At 44.5% G+C, this 19,157-nt stretch overlaps 1 protein-coding gene across 4 annotated transcripts in view; it reads left to right on the top strand.

Annotated features, from left to right (window-relative positions):
* ARNT2 (aryl hydrocarbon receptor nuclear translocator 2) overlaps positions 1 to 5,380 on the top strand; it is a 99,133-nt gene extending 93,753 nt beyond the window's left edge. For all 4 annotated transcript variants that reach the window (XM_051628070.1, XM_051628067.1, XM_051628069.1 and 1 more), the window contains one exon: positions 705 to 5,380. In XM_051628070.1, coding sequence (XP_051484030.1) covers positions 705 to 803 — 99 coding nt within the window. In that variant the 3' untranslated portion in view covers positions 804 to 5,380. The remainder of the gene's footprint in view (positions 1 to 704) is intronic.
* Positions 5,381 to 19,157: the final 13,777 nt, after the last annotated feature.

The raw sequence follows: 19,157 nt of genomic DNA, 5'->3' as shown, positions 1-19,157 counted from the left end.
GCCATTCTTGGCAAGACTTGGCTTTGCAATAAGAGCTTATTATTGCAGGGACTCATAGGAAAAGCAAGTGCAAACTCTGTTTTATTCAGTAAGGGATATCTTTTCCCTGTGGCTTTGGTGTCCAGCTGAGAAGTGCTGAGTATTTTTTGAAGCCTCCCACAGGGACCTCATGTGGCTCAAGACACGTGGGAGCAATTACCACGAAATCCCATTTTTTCTGAGAAGTTCCTGCTGTTTCCTCTGCCTTTGTACATGCCTTGGGCATCTTGTTAGCTGGGGTGGATGTCCAGGCTTTAGTGTTCCTCAGGGGTTAAAGAACAGTAATACCTTTGCTTAGAGTGCTGATGAGGCAGTGAGACCCTCCCCAAACCCATGCTTTTACAGCAGGAGCTCCTTTCTGTTGTGTGCAGGAGTGTGTGGGGTGTGAACTACTTCCCATGTAAAAAACCCAGTATGGGACAACTCGTATGTGCCTTATGCAGAGGAGCAATCCAAAACTTCTGCCCTCTTAGAGTCCCAGCTCCCCTTCAGAAACATTCCAGCAAAACACAAGCGGCATGTAAACCCCCAGCACAGGTCTGGTTTTCACCTTCTTTATCTAACCCTTTTCTGGCTTTACACTGAAAAGATGAGCAGGAAACAGTTTGTGTCTGGATAACTTGTTAGCAAGTGACACTTGACTTTGATTTTTCCTTATCATGCAGGACATGCTGCCCATGCCTGGGGATCCGACGCAGGGTACTGGCAATTACAACATTGAAGATTTTGCTGACCTGGGCATGTTTCCACCGTTTTCTGAGTAGCCTGTGAAGCAGGAATGGAAGTTGTTCTCCAAGGCCATTTCAGTGTAATTTTGGCTCTGCTTTTTCTGTGTTGCATTTCTGTAGAAGCTACTAAACCAGAAGACACATTTCTCATGTTCCAGGTAGTGGTGTAGGGCTTGCTCTCTCCTCCTTGGGCTGCTTCAGTGCCAACAGAGGAGCCCCAGCACTTGTGAGTGTTCATTGACAGCTCCATTTATTTTCTTCTGTTTTTTGTTTTATTGTCATCTACCTCAGAGATGAAAAACTTTTCTTGATTAAAAACAAATAATAATCTCTGAGTCTTACATATTTGAATGTGAATGATGCCTAATATTTCCTTTGAATGGTAATTTTTCAATAGATAACAAAGTAACAAAGACTAACAGAAAAAAGGTAAGGCAGTGTCTTGTTACAGTGTCTACCACTCAATTTCGATGCCTTGCTTTAAGCTTAAGTTTCTGGAAACAGACACAATATTCTGTTTTCTTTGATTCTTGTAGGTTTTAGGTCACTTTAAATGTGAGAATAAGCAACATAATGTAGGCCTCTCTCACCAGAAGATTCAGCTCCGCCTTTTCTAACTTAAACTTGAATGTGTGTACATTTTGGTACTTTATGTATATCTTGTGCTGTATGAAGTGATTTCCTGAGGTACTGGTTTCTTTTGCTTTTACAGAGGGTCCATTCTGGAGTGTACTGGAAAGGTTGACAATATATGTGAAGGATTTAGATACCGTGGGAGTCTTCATCACTTCACATAGGTGTTCTTACTTTTAATTCAGGTTGTTCTCTATCCAGAACAAACATTTGCTCACATAAGCTACTTGTATGTTTTTGCACTGAACTGAGGCCTATAACTCTATACATTTCTCACTGGCTGCTTTAATTTCTATCGTTCTTGCTTTCCCAAAAATATTGCCTCGTAAAGAAATGACTGTAAACACATCAAGGTTGCATTTTCTATATAAGCTACGTTTTCTTTCTGTGAAGTACTTTTTTATACTGTGAAACCTCACATTTTAACAGTGCAAGGTGGTGGCCTAGTACTAGGAAATCGTTCAAGCTCATTTGCTGCAAGCAGTGAGATGGTTTTGTAGTGCATAATTTTTTTAGAGAGAGTTGGTATTAGATATCAATTGGACTGTTGTCCACTGCGTACACAGTGATAACTTGAATTTCTGCTTGGATTCCCAAGCAATCACTTCTGTTAAACCCCATTAACCCTATTCTGTTAAATATGGGATTTTCAGCTTACCAAGTATGTTGAGGACTCTTGCCTAATCTGAATGCTATATGCTTTTCCAGAGAGGTAAGTTAATCACCTTGCTCCTGGGCAAGTCACCTACCATATGTCTTCATCAGAAAAGCGGTAGGATGTTTTTGATTCAGGATTTCATATGCATGAAGAGTTACAGAGGTTTGGTTGGCAGGTCTGTGTTTTTATCTGGATGATTTCTTCGGGGATGGGAGGGGAAAGAATCACTCTCAAGGGACAAGGACCCCGAGTTCTTCATGCAGGTTGCTCATAACCTTTCAGGCTGGATGGTGGTGGCCAACCTTTGCAGAGGAGGAAGGGGGCAGCTTCCTTCAGCCTTTGTGTGTTCAGGGGCCATCATGGAGCTTGAAACAGCAACCCCAGGGCATAGCCCCCATCTAGAAGATCTCAGTGTCTGCAACAGTTCTTAGACCCAAGGTCTCCCTTCTTGTAGCTCTTCTGGAATGCTGGGGTGCCTCTGATGGGGTGCACTGTGCACATCACCGCAGTCCGTCTTGTCAGGATAATGTCTAGACTAGCAGGCAGGCCCCTGTCTTGCATTCTGCTCTGGCCACACAGGTCTCATGCAGCTGGTCTGCAGCCAACACCGCCTGGGGACCCAGCTTTAAGACTTACCCACATGGTGATGTTCCCATCTGACTTTGCTTTCCTGGCCTTTTTTGAGAACAGCATGTAGTTTTCAGTATCCAGGAAGAGTCCTTCCTACTGTTTCTCTCACTAAATCTGGGACCAATCTCTTACCCTGCATGCAAGTGGGGCTAGGGACTCTCTTTTTAGGGTTGTTTTTTTTTTTATATCTCTAGATGCAGTGCAGGAAAGGCCTCAGGTAGCCTGGTCTGTACTTGCCTCAGCAAAATCACACTAAGAACAAAAAAAACAACCTCATATCTCTTCTATCTTTTCCCAGGGATTGGGAAAATACCTTCTTAGGTGAGCAAGCCATGTGCTTACACACTGTTCTTTTAAATACATGGGTGTTTATTCTCTTGGAGCCTTCTCCCTTTCCACTCGGGCTGCTCAGCTGAGTGGCTGCTCATTGAATTAGATAAGCAAAGCTCTGCTGTCCCAGAGTGAAATTCATTGATGTCTGTGAAAGGTGCCTGAATTCTGCGCTGGCTGGAGGGAGGTGGTTGATGTCTGCACAGTGGGATGTGCTTTCAAAGGGGCTGACCACACCAGAGAGAGCAGTAGATGAGCAGTTTAGTTTACATCTCTCCTTGACATGATAAACATCAGTTCTTCTAAAATGTTTTTTAAAATGTTTATCTGTAAAGAGAAAAAAAAATGCTGTTCCTCTGTTTTATTTTACCCAACAAACTGCTCAAAGTAAATTTATAATTAACCTCTGTTCCCAAATTCAATCAAAAAGTAAATTCCTCAAAGTAATTTTCTTTCTCCTAATCTCAGTGATGGCAACTTCCTCAGCGTGTCATGGTTTTTATACTACTGTAGGAGGCTTCTTGTGTACAGAATTTGGCTGTGCCGTTAGAAGAGCACTGTTAGCAGAATTTCAAGCACATCTCTCTTTTTTTGTTGTTCCTTTTTGAAATAGGGTATTATGTTTTTTAAGCCAATATGTCTGAGGCATCAGAGCATGGACTGCTGCTCCCTTTGTAGACCACTCCTGCCTTTCTGGTTGTGAAAGGAGGTAACTACTCTGTCTTCAGGGGCAGTCTGGATAGTGCCAGGTTTGGGGTTTCCCTGTGAGCCATTGTCATCTGCTGTTTCTGTTCTGCCACCCCGAGCCTTTGCTTTCTTGGCATTTCCACCCTTCCTTACCTCCCTTCCCATTCCCAGCCATCCCATCTCTGTGGCACTTCCCCATGCCCAAGCGGGAGGCGTTGGGTCTCAGTTCCCAAACCAGTGAGGAGGGAGCACTTCATGAGCCTGAAGTCTGGCAACTTTGTGCTTCTGACCAAGCCAACGAGCACGTTCAGCGTTTGCTGCTGCTGCTGCTGCTGGGCACCCTGCTCTGCCCTGGCCCTCTGCTGCCGTCCTGTCAGTGGCTTCTCCTCTTAAACAACCTCCTCCCAGGTCTTGTGGCCAAACAAAGCTGCGTAGCATTGGCTGTGCTGTATCTTTTTGTCACGTGTTTCGTTACTAAAGGCAACTTACTTATTCTATAGCTGAAGTTATCAAGTGCATTTGGAATGCTAACGTTTTTATTAGGTGCCCTTGGTGTAGCTTTGCTGGCCCTTTGGCTGCCAGTTTCCACTATTTCACAGGTGGTGGGTTTTTATTTCTGTTGTGGTTTTTAAGCTGGAAGTAAAGCTGTGATTTCTGATCAAACTGTGCTGCGAACACCGTGTTTCTTGAAATTGAATCTTTTGGTTTTTAAACTGATGGAGCAAGAAATGCCAAATAGTAATGGTCTGGGTGAGTTATTTCAATGAGCGGTCACGTAGACTGAGATTTTAGACACTAAAGTATTTACATCATTTATGCAGACAAGTTTAACAAGAGGGACTCCATCACATCCCGTGTTAAAAGTGCTACTGGCAGTATCTACAGTGATGCTTTAACCAGATAGTTCCATTTGTAGCTTTGTTGGCTCTTTGGGTTTTTTTTCTTTTGAAGTACAGTATGAAACTGTAAATACTTCTTGCAGTGCTGCCTTTTTAACTCTTAATTACTTTTGGCACAGTGTTAAATAGTGTTGGATTTACCCAATTGCTATGACATATATTTTTATACATAGGTGTACTCTTTTTTCGAGAATAATACAGCCATTTTGTCATTAATGCCTTATTAGTGTCATACTGCTGTTGCTCTTTGTTTGCAAGGTATCGAGTGGACTAATTTCTAGTTCAGATATTTTCACTTTTCCTGGCAGTGCTCAAGTTTGGCTTCAGGTAATTTTTGCCAGAGTCCCATTTTTCACAGTTGTTGGCTGTGAGTGAAGGAGGATGTGGGCTTGTTTTTGTTAATGGAGCAAAGAAAAGGTGATGGCATCTAATTGTCTTTAAAAGGTCAGTCTTTTCCTACTCCAAACCGGAGTGCATTTCATGAAGCTGATGGCTGTGGGCACTGATTACTTTGTGTAGAGTAATGGTCTTAAAAAAATAAAAAAGGAAAATTAAACAACTCCAAAAATGGGTTTCTGTCATTGTTAGGCACTTGGTTACTTATCTGTTTAAACTCTTCAGATTGATGTGAAATTGTGCTGTGGATAAAGTGTATTTTGTACTTCTGAATGTTCTATATTTATGACTAACAAGTACAGAATCAGTTGTGTGTATGTATAACTAATAACTGCCTTTTTAAATTTCATTAAAATAAAAATGTCATGAGCTGTTGTTAATTCCTGTCTTTTTGTAAATAAGCAAGATATGCTGTTGGGAATTGCCAGGTAGGAAACAAGCCTGAATTATAAGATTTGTGCCAAAAATCAGAAGATTAAGCATTGATATTTGCCTTTGAAAGTTCCTCCTATGCTGTGTGGTCGTGGATGGGAAGTTCTCCTTTTATCTGTCTTGTCTAAAGGCTGTCCAGAGGGACTGGGGAAGGAATGATAGTTTGAGATCTCAGCTTTTAATAGAAGTTCCAGAAAAACATGTATTAAGAGCCTTGTTCTGCTGGTGGCACTGAGGTATGAGAATTGGTATCTGTATCATAGAGGGTCTCATTAGAGCACAATTGATTTGGAATTAATTCATAGTCTGTGGCAGTTTTTATTCATTCCCTAGGATGGTAACACAGGGGTTTCCTTCTTCCACCTTTTGGTCTCTTTGTTCAAAGTTAAAAAATCCTTGTATCCTTGCCACAAACATTCTGGTGACCTTTTCAGACTTTCTTATGTAAAGTGTATTTGCCTTTCACTGTGGTTCTTCTATTGTATTTCTACTGTAGTTCTTTGTCAGCTTGACAGTTTGTGAGCAGGATTTACCTTGCTAATAAACCCAAAAAGCTGATGACTGGACAACAGCAGGAGATGAAGATGTCACGGTGTAGGACACGCATTCCTGGTGCAGGGTAGGTGTTTTCAGGGCTCATGCTCCCCTCTCAGGGCTTTGCCTGTGGAGAGCAGACGTGGGCTTTGATGGGGTTCCGGTGGGAAACCCGTGGTCACAGCAGAGCCCTGGCATGTGCTTTATCAGATACAGCCATCAGCCCCACCTGCTCTCTCACACTCTGCTCATCCCAAAGAGAACGGTTGGTGAGTGAAAAGGTTCCATTTGTGCTGTTTTGCTGTGAAAACTGGAGGTTTTAACAAAGTGATGTTATTTTGGCATTTCCCTACATGCTTGTGAAAATCTTTGGTGAATGGATATGCCCCAGACCATGAGCCCCATTTGGAAATGCAGTGTACCTTCATCATGGCAGCTGCTTGGTGGGCTTTTGGTGCATTTTAATAGGCCTGTTGCTTTTGAAGAACATTATCCAAACAGGAAGATGCACACACAGTGGGTGGTGCACCCACACCAAACAGCGTATGGTGTGGTTGGGCTGTTTTAAGATCCCTCCAAGCACTCCTTTTAAATTGATCATCATTAACTTGTGTTCTCTTGTGCTAAGCCAAGTGTACTTCTGGACACCAGGGTGACAACTGGGTGGGGAAGTGCTGGGAAGTATTTATTTTTCTGCCTGGAGCCTGGGTTTGGATGTGAGATGGAGTCAAATGTTTGGTGATAAAATGTTGCTGCAGCTCAGCATGGTAGAAATTCACACACAAAGGCTGGTGCACAGGAAAGAAAAGCAATTGACCCTCACTCTATCCCTACATCTTTGGCTCTGTAAGCTGGCACTAATGACTAATAGCAACAATTTTAAGTCTTCATTAGGATGATAGAAATATATTTTTCTTAATTTTTCCATGGGTGGTAATTCTTAACCACATTTCCATCAATACACCATCATAGTTCAGGAAGTATTACTCATTTAATTTTCCCAGTTTCTCTCCAAGTTGGATGTTAGAGGAACAGATACTGGATGAATTCTTCCATCCTTTTTCACCAAGTTTCAGCATATTCCTGGTTGGAAATACTTGGCAGCATCTTCCTTCAAACTTCTTGGTCTGGCCCACGTATAATAAAATGGAATCACTTGAACTGTATTAATGGATTTGGGATCAGATCCAGAGGTTGCTAGGGCATCTTTTCATTAGCTCTGGAAAAAATTATCGTCTAATTATAGACTGGCACTAAATACTAATATACAAAATGTGCCATTTGGGACCCAGCTGAAAAAAATGTCAACCCAAGGCTCACACATGGAAGATGCAGCAATGCTGAAGTGCAATTACCATGGCTTTGCAGACAACTATATACCAGCAGTACATACATTACTGTAATTACAAATACACAGACACAACTCTGAGGAACAGAAGGCAGCCCCAGTGCAGGCACCTGTTAGAGAAGACTAAAACACCCAAGGCTTTGGTCTGCTGCTGCTTCTTAGCAATAGCAAGTTCCTTCTCTTAGCTAAAAACGTGAGGTTTTAAATACTTCAAATGCTTTTCAAAACATGACTTGAGTATAGAAGCAGTGCAAGGTTGAACTACTTTGGTGCACCCTGTCATCCTAAACATGTTTTGGATGGTTCAGAGGGCCTCCCCTCAGACGCTGCCCAGCCCTGGTTACTATCTTCTCTTCAGTGCGTGTAGCAAGAGGCAAAGACTGGATAGTAAAACTTTCCACTCAGTGAAGGAATGTGTACTGTGGGATTTATCTCAATAGCAGCCCTCCTCTCCTTTGATTTCCCTCGTTGCATGCAATTTCAGTGTGTCCTGGGCCAAATGTATGTGAAGGGATACCAAAACATGACTCACAGAGGAGGTGTAAATGCTGTGGGATTCCTTCCTTCATGTAAATCACACTTTGTCAAACAAACGTCATGACTTTGTTCCTCGTTCATGTTATTCTGAACAAAAGACATGGGGAGGCAACACAGCAGAAGGCTGGTGATGGAAGAAGTATATTACTTTTTTTGTCACATCCTTCCTCTGACCTGCTCCTCCTTCTCTGGCCACCAAGAGAGCAGAGTACTGGGTGTGAAAATTCAGGGCTGCTTGAGGTAATCTGGTGGTGGTATGAGGGAAAGATGCAGTCTGTTTGCCCTGGCATAGTCTGCTGTGGGAAGCATGAATTTGCATGCACCGTCCTTTCTGCAGAGAGACAGAAAAAAACACTCCTGACCCTCCTTGCAGTGTCCCTTTGGCACCAGCTTACACTGATGGACTCACAGTACTCCCTGTCTCCCAGTGCTTTCTGGTATGTGACTTCTGAAGCCCCCAGATCTCCTGCAAGGCTCTTCAGAATGGAACAAATTATGCTATAGTAAAAGAAAGTCTGGGTTTGGACATTGGTTTGACACAGCACCAACTAATCATGGCCTCTTCCTTTAATACCAAGCATGTGTGTCATCGTGGTTGTCTTGTGTAGTCAGGAAAAGTTCTTGCCTGATGATTTATTCCCTGGTGTAGGAAGGGGTCATTTGTCATTGTACCCATAGAGAAACACTGAATTCTTGGATCTGCCCTGATGTGGCGTGGAAAAATGTCAGACCCTTTAACTGAAAAATGTCTTGATTTTATTCTGTGCAGCTGTGAACCTAGACAGTTAGAGTTTCATGAAGAATTTACAGAACTGATGCTTTGTTATCTTGAAGTGCTTATCTTTTCCGATGTCTTTGAAAAAAAAAAAATGTAGTGGGGTTGAGGAAAAAAAAAGTATATACTGACATTTGTGAGATGTCTGTGAAAAGTTTTAATTATTGAGAAACTGATCAAGTGGTGTGATTAAGTGATACTGATGCCCCCACTGCATAGAGATGCTTAATCTGAAGGGGTTCTGAATTGGAGGCTATTTGGATTCTTAACATATTTTTTGTGACCTCCATGATTTAAGGTCAGAAACCTCAGCAGGGAGTCAATAGAAGTTGTCACTTTAATCATTTTTCTTCTAAAGCTTCATCAAAGTTATGTGAATTGACCTAAATTTTCAGAGCCTGCTGAGGGAGTGGGGTTCTGCACTAACCTACCAAGGCTGACCTGGATACATTATCTGGTAATGAAATACTGAAGCAAACCCACTCAAACAAGTGTCAGTTATATAAAGAAGGCTACTAAAAGGCAAAAGCCTTAATTCAGTAAATGGTAATATTTGATATTTATAGATGACTGTAGGTACATATGACACTTCATCACAGACTGTGCACCCACGTGGAGCTCAGGCAACAGATTTCCTTTGACAGGTTTGTAAAATTCCCATTTTATCCCTTGTACCACTGTGTCAGTAAAGGTTGAGTGAGTGGATTTTGTACTGATGTTAATAAGGTGTCAAGGCAATTTTACAAGACCGTTTTAAAGCCAACCAACACTTCAGCACTGAAAAGAGAGTTTTATTATCAGAGGTGGGAATATCAGATAACAGATCCCTGGTTTTCTCTTGTTTTTCTGCTTGTTCTCCCATCAAGAGTATGTTTCACAGCCATTTAAAACACTGGAACTGAGCTACTAGCAACAAGTCCATTAATAACTCCTACTTCCAGGAGGTTCTAAAATTGGGTTAAAGATACCCTGAAGGCTCAAACTTGTTAAAGTCTGCCATCCAGAAGAGAACAGTCTCTCTCTTGAAAAAAAAAAAAAGGCTTTTTTTCCCAGTTGTTTCTCATGGAGAAAACATGCACTAAATGCTGTGTTACCTCAGCAGTAACAGAGGAGAAGGTCTGACTCGTGAGCCACAGGTCATGGTGGGCCTTTGCAGCCACAGCCTGCAGCTCTGGAGGGTCAGTTTGGACATCTGGAAAAACTCTGCTCAGAGAACTTGTGCAGTGAACAGGCTGCCCGGGAGTCCTGCTGTCTCCATCCGTGGCTGGGCAGAGCCTTGGTTGATCAGGCGCCAAACTGGGAAGAGCCCCACTGCCCCAGGAGGTGGAAGAGGTGAGTCTGTGGGAACCTGTACCTCCAGGTTCCTCAGATTCAGCTCCAGCCCTTAGCACAAGCACAGAGTCAGAGAAGGCACCAAGACCCTCTTGTGGTCACTGACCCTGAGTCAGTTAAGAAATCTGGCTGGCCTCCTCAGCATGTCAGAGCAGCCACAGAACTGAAGATACACAGCCACAAGACTTTCTCAGGCTGTGGCCACCTCCTCCTCTGTCTCCTTCACGCCTTGACACATCCTTTCCCCATATCCAGAAGCCCTGAGAAAGTGCTTTGTACCACACAGCCCATCAGATGTTATGGCTCCTGGCTGTTCCCACACCCAGTCTCCTGTGCAGAAAGTCACTTTACAAAGAGCAGACCAGTTCTCTAAAATGACTCAAGTTGTTGACAAAAATCCCCTCAAGCAGCTGACAAAACCCCAGAGATAGAGTCTACCAGCAAGGCCAGTCCTGAGTTTTGTAAGCAATTTTCCTTTTTATTACAGGCCCAGAGAAACAGAGAGCAAAGAAGGGAACCAGAGTGAAGCAACAGAATAGCTATTGCCTGATTTGGAACGTTTTTTACTGGATGATCTCCAATATTCCATCAAATAAAACCCTTATTAACAGCAGAATGAACCACAAACGTGGCAGTTACCAGACGTAACGGCAGTGGGGGAAGCAAACAGCAGGGATATTTAATGGGTAAGATCACAGTTCAGCTAACAGCTACAGTATCTTCCTGTAGGATTATTTCCTTCATCACCCAGAAGTGATGTGGATTGGTGTGCATGGAGTCTGTAGGTTAAATGTGAAGTCTGCTCAGTAATTTGGATGCTATGGCAAAAGTATCCTGAATCAAAGGAATCTTAAGAAGGAAGGCTGCAATTTCAACTGGTGTCACAGTTCAATATCAGTTTAGGTTTTATTTGATTTTTTAGCTGAGCTAGAGCCAGTCATTTCATGGTGCTTACAGTCCCATCACTATGCAAGCTCCTGTTCAGATGGAAGATTTGGTATGTTCATAAGCTTTTTGCAAATTGATGCTTTTTAATCCTTCATTTTCCTGGGCTGAAAGTGAGCACTGCTGCTTGGTCACTTCTTCGTTTCACTAACCATCTGCTAAGCCCTGCTTGCCAAGAAGGCCTGTGTTCCTTTACTGCTAGGAAAAGTGACAAACTCCTGCAGCCTGCCTATGGATGATCTCAATGTGGAGCAGAAAGCCTTGCACAGGGCCACGTCAGATGCATCATTTCTGATTCAGAGACTGGCTAACCCAAAAGCACAGGAGGCCAAGACAGAAGAAAGTTAGAGCCAACACAACCCTCTCCTGTCTTCCTTTGCATGTTTTCAACCCTGGATACCACATCAGGACCTAGTCCTCACCCAGGATTAACACATGGATCAAGCTGTTGATGAGAAGGTGTCTTTTTGGGACACTAACATACACAGGAGTGAAATGACTCTGCCCGTGCACCAAGGCAAATCACTGGTGAGCCAAAATTACAACGTGGGAGTTCTTGACTCCTAGGCCCGTGCTCATTCCACCAGACCACGCTGCCTTCTGAGAAAATATGTTTTAATGGTATCTGACCAGCTGTGTAAACAGCCATGTAAAACTGAACTGCTTCCATTAAGAAAGTTATAGTCTGTTTTATTTGTAAGTACAAATCCTAAATCCCTCTAAAATTCTATTTTCACAAACAAACAAACAAAAAAAAGGGAAATAAGGAAAACAAAAAATAATTCCATATAATTTCAGTATCTGAGGCTATAACATGATCAAGCTCATTTCCCCTTGAACAGTGAGACTCTTCCCCCAGACCCTACTTTCCAACCTGGCTTCTTGTTTGAGAGCTAGTTTCAGGGACAGATGGGCTGATGCTGATGGGGCAGATGGGGAAGGCACTTCTTCTTTTTACCTTAAGAGGTTTCCTCAGCCACTGAACAACAGCCTCTCTCCTGCTTGAAAAGACATTGCTGCAAGAATCAAAATTACCAATTAATGAGTCCAGAAACTCCTGAATAGCAATGAGGTCTGAGCACTTTCAATGTTCAGTATTCTAGTTTTTCTCATTTTGCCTGCATTATGGGAAGACAAAACTTTGCCCATTCAAGCACCTAACAAGAGATCTTTATTCTTTTATAAAATCGCCCTTTTCTGCCTGTACATTGCAGGGTACAGAAGAACAAGTGATGTATTTAACACCAATGTGACCCATTCTCCTGAACGCAGTTGTAGTGACAGCTGATACAATGAATATTTGCTGTTTTTTACAGAGGATGGGTTGCTGTTGATTCCTACTCCAAGAGGATCAAAAGCAGTAGTTTTGTGTAAGTAAAGTGCCCCAGCTTGAGCTGATTCCTCTCTGATAGAATTTTTCAGTCTTCAGTGGGACTCATGTATGTCATAAAAGAAAAGTCACTGTGGTACCTGTTTCATAGCTCACTGTCAGGGGCCCATCTCAGCTGCGTAAGTGGCACAGACATTTCAGGACTCAAATCACCTCTGTTTGCTCCAGCATGTGGGCACAGCTGCAGCAAAAAATAGTGATATTTTTCCTTTCTGAATGGTTTGGGTCAGGTGCTGGTGTTAATGCCGTTGCCAAGTGACAGCATTTCCCTGCTCTCACAACTCTGTACCCTGCTCTGGAGCAGTGGAAAGCTTTATCCACAGGAGCAGAATGTGACAGCACATTTCAGCTCTCAGCTTTGCTCTTAGGCAGGTATCGTGTTGTTTCTGCAGCATTTGTCAGTGGGATTTTCTCTGTTCCTCTCCAGCAGTTACATCCCGAGCTGGGTTCCCCAGGGAGCTCTACCTGTGCAGGGCTGGAGATCCATCACACTGTTCCTGTGCTCCTGACTGCAGGGAGACAACGTGAAAGAGGAACCTTCACCTTCTGTGTCACTGGCAGCAAGCTTATCCCACACTGCCTTCAAGGTCCACAGAAGTCTTCTTGGTCTGGAGTCTGAAAGACAGCAGTAAGTAATGAACCAAGCACTGCAAAAAGGCACAATGGGACAGCTCAGTTTGGGTTATAGCTCTGATTATTGATAATGTATTATTTTCTTTGTTCAGTGAGATTGTGCTGGAGCCTGCAAACTCCACTCATGCTATCATGTTAGGCAGTGGAGAGTAAAAATAAAAAGGCAATCTCTGTCCCAGTGAAGGAAATGAAAGATGGTTCAGAAATGGATGGAGCGTTAATTCAGCAGCAATGCCTAGTGTGGGCAGCAAGGAAGTTTGAGAGTTGGATGCTAAAGAAAATGTCCATGTTGGCAAGGCTGAGAGCAGATACTTCTCACAGAGCAAATCGTGGGTAGGGAGATTTCATGGTTTATTTCTTACCTGGATTTTCTACTGGGATAATTTCTTTCATGATTTTTCTCATCTTCCTTGCCTTCCCCTTTCTCATCTCCAGGCCCTTCTGGTCTGGATTTGTCTCTGGATTTCACTGGGGCTGTGCTGGGCCCCAGCATTAGCGATGCAGTGGATGAAACCTCTTCCTTGGCCTTAGGAGGTTGGTTGAGTCGTTCAGTTCACTCAGGAGGGCAGGTTTGGGCCCTTTGCTGTGTGTTACACCACAAATCAAGATGTGCTTTACCAGGGCAGGAAGCCCTGCACAGTGTGTCAGGTGGGCTGGAAGCAGTGCTGGCTCCACCAGGAGATGCCATGTGCTTCACCAGCCGCGTCCCAACCAGGTGGCTGTTGGCAGCTGTGTGACACTGCTGGGGGGTCTGTCAGACCTGGGCTTCTCACGTGAGGCCTCTCTGCTCTCTGTTACCATGAGGCTGGAGGAGCACCCAGCTGCCTTGTAAGCTGTCTGAGGCCATGGACTGGCTCCTAATTTTGCTGACAGGGACTACGCTGGAGGGTTTTTCTTGAGGCCTCAGCCCAAGGCAGGACATTAGCAGGTGTTGAGGTCTCCCCGAGGCCAGTTTCCAACAGGCTGAAAGCAGCCTTTCAACATTACCACTGATGACATTGGATGAGAAGATATTTTTTTGTGTTAAACAGTAGTTTCTTCAAAGGAAGATGTGAAAAGCAAAAGGCCCTTCTCAAACTAAAATTTGCTTCCTAGAGTAGGGCACTGAAAACTAATGAAAGCCAGATGCCTTGGCCTGTCCCAGGAACAGGAAAGGGAAGAAGAGCCAACCTAAGCAGCTGAAATTCTACAGTTACAGGAACCTACTGCTGGACCCAGGGTCTCCCAAGCAATAGAGGAGTCCAGGAAGGGCGTGTGTTTGAGACACTAAAACACGGTACGCGCAGGCAGCACAGGGGACCAGTACTGCTGACACAAAATTAAGCAGCTTCCAGTATCTGGATTGCTTCCAGGATTTGCCCAGAGGGGAGGCAGGATGTTGAAAGCTGCTTCAGGGCACCCAGGGCTCTGGTGCACTAAGCAAAGCCCTGATGGGCTGAGAGCCTGGCCTGAGGGCCTGCTGTTGCAAAAAGGTGTTTCAGGTCCTTCCTGGATGGAGACAGCAATTAGAAGCTGAGCTGTGATGAGCTGTGTTATATGACTGTCAAAGACAAGCCCAGTTTGGCCGCCCCTTGCCCCCTGCTTTCATGTTGTGGTGTCAGTCTGTAGCACAGCACCAGGCTAGGCTCCCATGACGTGTCCATTCTACCCTTCTGCATTGTCATTTTGCAGGAAAAGAGGTGGGAGTTGTGTGTTCGTTGACAGAAATGAGTCTGACACGCTTCCTGAAGGGTCAAGGTCACCATATGAGTGTGTGTGGGTGCAGGAATACACATCTAAAGTAGGGGTGTGTGCATATGTAAGTGCATACATGTGTCTGTGTATAGATATCCAAGCAAAACATATATGGGCTGGAAAATACCTGAAAGGGCTACAAATAATCGGTATGTTGGGCAGGAAGAGAAAGTTTTCCCTTTTTCCTGGGCTCCTGCAGCCACCCCACCTCTGCCAGACAATGGCAGGAAGCCAAAGGGAAAGAAAGAGGCTGGGGGGAGCTAAACTAGGCTGGGCTTCCTGTTTCACACTGAAAGTACAGAAATTCTGAAGCTTAAGTCTTTTTTCATGAATGCTTCATTTGGACCAAAAGGGCTTATACAGGCCAGGCTCACTAGCCATGCCCCTGGGCTCACATACAGACTTCAGGCTGTGGATTTCATCCAGTCCTGCTGATTTTTCTGGGTGGGGATGAAACACTGATTTCCTGTCAGGAAAGCTCATCTCTTCCTGGGAATGGTTAAATAGTGCTGACTGCACATATACCTTCTGGGAGGAACAAACCCAGGCAGTTCCGGGTTTTGCAAGTGTGTGCAGACATTGGAGAATCATCTTCAGTAACGAGAGGCTGATAAGCACTTAATGCCACTTAGTGCACGTGCTTGGCTGATCCTGAGGTCAGATATTTCTGCTCTGGTGTCTTGGTTCAGACCAGAGAAGGATGCCAGGTCCAGGCAGCCACAAGTCTCTGTGTGCTCTGGATCTGGTTCATGCTAATGCTGCCTCCAGGGGTGGATCAGCACAGGCAGCACTTGGCATGGGGAGGACCTCTGCACACTCCCCTGCCTGCCCTAGCTCACTCCCCTCACTGCACCATCCTGGGCTCAGCTGCCAGATTTTGATTAATGATTGATCTACACCAACACCATGCAGGTCCTCCAGTTACAGGTGACTTCTAAATAGCACGTGGTAACACATGTATGTTATTAGCACTGCAAGTCCAGCCGAGCAAGCAGCTCTTCATCATATACACTTTGGCCAAGATATTATAGCACAGTTTCCACTTCCTGGCAATTAACTCAGTCTCTCTCATTCCACAAGAAGAAGCAGTACATTCACAGATAGATAGGCCTGCAGGGTTTGGGAGCTTCTTATTCCAGCTTGAAAACCCCAGAAAATGACTTCAACAAAACAATTTTCCTTTCATTTAAACACACAAAAAGACCTAATTCAGGAATGTTCCATAAATGGTTATTTTATCTCCTCTATTATTTTCTTCCTCCGTGTCCCTCCAAAGTACAACAAACACAAGCCTGGTGTCATCCAAGCCAAGCAAATGAATTGAAATGAAATAAAAGTGGGACTGGTTATTGATGGTATCTATGGAATCTGACAAAGCTTTTCTGCATATCTAGTTTTTTGACATTTTTGTCACAAATCACAAATGAATTAGCGACTTAAGGTGTTGTTTTATATGGACAGCTGAAATGCAGCTAAACCTGTCCTGGAAAACAAACACTGTCTTGTGTACCCTGGTAAAGGTTTTAAGAGGCATGCAAGATGTGATTAAGAGGGGGAAGATCTGGTAGAATCTAAATAAAAACTCCTTTATTTGCCTTGTATCTTACCAGGAGAGTCACCAGAGCAGATGCCTGGTTTTAATGAGGCATTTTTTTAAGCCTTTATTCAAGAAGCTGCCAGGAGCACAGCTACAGTCAAATAACTCTGCAATTCCATCGCTATCAGCAACAGGTATTTACTGAAAAATCAAGTGAACCATTTCCTAAATACATAAGTAAAAACTTGCAGGCTGGTAAAACAGAAGTGGTGTTGCTCAGCTGACTGAGCACAGGTCTGAGTTTCAGATGACCTGGCTTCAGCCCTGGGCTGTGCTGTGGACCTGCCCCATGTGACCATGAGGTAAGGTCCTTCTTCTCTCTCACCCTGCTCTGGTGTCTGTCTAGCTTTGTTGTCTGTGGGAATTACTAAAGAAGGTGAGGTTAAGCACCAAAACCATAAATAAAATTAGGAATTATTGGGAAGGGAAAGGAGGGCTGAAAGTGGCTGATTTTCCTCCAGCTTTGCTGCTCTCTTTCCAGGTGGGCAGGGATGGGTATGTTGGACGTGGCTGGGCAGACTGCACAGGTACAGTGAGCCTTGTTGGCCCTGGCTAAATGGGAAGAGCCAAGTCCCTCAGGGGACAGTTCCTATTTATTCACGTAGGTGGGTTCAATTGCAAAGTCTTTGTGGCCAGGACTGTTTTCAATCTGGTGACTGTGCCCAGAATAACAGGAGCAGGATGTCAGTGGGAGCCTCCAGAGCTGCTGCAGCACCAATACTGATCAGTCCTTAACAGATTATGTTTCCTGTCTCCAGCTTTTAAGAGAGCCTCATGGGCCAAGAGAATGGAAATCATCTTCTCTGTTTCACTGGTTGTGGTCTCCAGTTCAGGGAGGTATAACAGGGAAGTGCCAGTTTGCTGCTTCATCAGCTCTGCACTTTCTCCAGATGACGCTGGGGAGACCTGGTGGCTCCTGAGAGTGAGGAGCCTGTAAAGGCTCCTTGGAGTGATTACTAGCTATCCCACCCCTTGGAAAGCCGGTGCTATCTGTGTCTCTGCCCTGAGGAAACTAGGTACTAACTGGATAACAGCCTGACCTGAGCGAAGTGGCCAGGCAGAGCCAGCAAGGGAGCCAGGAGGAAGGAAATGAAGTCAGGCCTGCGATCCACTCCAGATGCACACTCATGCTTTGCTAAGAGCTCCTTACCCCTGACCATGCTCTGCCCTGGTGTGCAGCTACAGCTGCTGGGGGAGTTGCTAAGCTTGACCAGGCTCCAGCCCATTCCCAAAGCTCTCTCTCAAGCGTGATGCAGCCCTTTTCCCAGGGCCCTGTGCTGAGCCGGGGTGGCTAAAGGAGTAACTCCGAAGTCTCCCTGCATGGCCAGCCATGGCACAGTGTCCAAGCATCGTGATCCATCCTGGGCTTGTGTGGTGGCTGATGGATGGCCAAGGCTGAAAACGTTGGGTGGGTAGTGATCACAGCAAATATTTGCATTCTTGGTCAGGACATGGAAGGTCAAGGGGTTTAAAGGATATATCCTCAGAGTACAACCAGAAAGTAGTAACTTAAGAGAGCCTGCTGCTGAAACAACCAAATCATGGCCTCAGGGCAAAGAGGGGAGAAGATCCTGTTTCCTGCAGGTCTGCTGAAAGCAGCCCTGGCTCTGTCCTGAATTTCTGCAGGACCAGGATGACCATGGCTCTGATCCCAGGGGCCATGGCTGAGGAAAGAGGAGGCGAGCTCCAAGAGGCAGCTCTGCAGGAGCTTCTGACACCAGGAGATGAGGGGAAGGAGCTGGAGCTTGGCCTTTTTGTGACTTTTTAATAGCACTGATTTGTTTGAAGAAGTAGCAGTTGGAAGGAGAGGGAGTGGAGCAGACACAGCTGTGGGGTAGGAGGCTAAAGGAGAAGAGGCAAGACAAGGGAAGACCACTGATAGGACACTCATAAGCCAAGCCAGCTGCAGACCTCATGGTGTGGATTTGGGGTTTTTTTAATTATTTTTTATATTAAGCTGATATATTTATTTTTTTGATGTTTCTCTACTGAGTACTGAGTCATTTCCTGGGGGGGTGGGAAGAAAACAGCATTTTTCTCAAAGCTTCAAAACAGTGTTTTAGGGTTTGAGTTGAGGATTCTTTCTTTGTTTATTTCTTTCCTTTCTTTCCATGAAACAGCTACTTTTAAAAAAGCGTAAAAACAAAAAACAGAGGTTGACAACCCCTACTCTCCTGCCAGAGCTGCTCTTTGCTCGTAGGAATGGGTGTCCTTAATGGGGAGCCCAGAGCAGTGTAGAGGGTGAAGGAGGAGACCTGCCAGAGCAGCCAAGCACCAGACTGCCTTGTCATCATATTCACCCACAGAAGTTGTTTTTTCCAGCTCCCACACACGTCACTGGTGTCAGTGCCTGTCTGCTCTGCAGCATGCTGACCTTTCCTCTGGTTTACACATCAAAATGGGCTGTTCTGGCAGTGGTTTCCAGTTCAGTCAGCTACATGCCCTTGCACTGCAGTGGCTGTAGGGCAAAGCTGGCAATAGCCCCCAAAGCTCGTGTGTTAGTAAATGCTGTTGGTCTGAGGGAGCCTGGTGTGAAGCAGTGGGGAGTCTGGATCATTTTTATTTTTAGTTTTAGTTTTGGCCAGAAAGCTTTAAGTACAATATGTTAGTTAGATCTTTGGCTAATAAAAGTGGCTATCTGCAATCTAGCTAATTTGCTAAAGATTAGAGCCTAATTATAACAAAAAAAAAGAAAAGGGCTGCCAGTCTCAAAACTAAGCACACACAGAGAGCAGCATGCATTGACAACTAAGAGATGCTCTGGTTTTGAGAATAAACAGCAGTTAACCACCTTGAAGGAGAAGTCACGCCACTCAAAAAGGCACACTCTGTCCTATCTTGCATGTGGACTGGGGACAGGAGAACCACCAGTCGTGGTGGAACAAACAGAAAAACTTCCA

This window comes from Apus apus, chromosome 10 (genome assembly GCF_020740795.1).
Source record: "Apus apus isolate bApuApu2 chromosome 10, bApuApu2.pri.cur, whole genome shotgun sequence".
Classification (NCBI taxonomy): Eukaryota; Metazoa; Chordata; class Aves; order Apodiformes; family Apodidae; genus Apus; species Apus apus.
The sequence above is the reverse complement of the archived record's forward strand: the minus strand, read 5'-3'. Positions and strand labels throughout refer to the sequence as shown.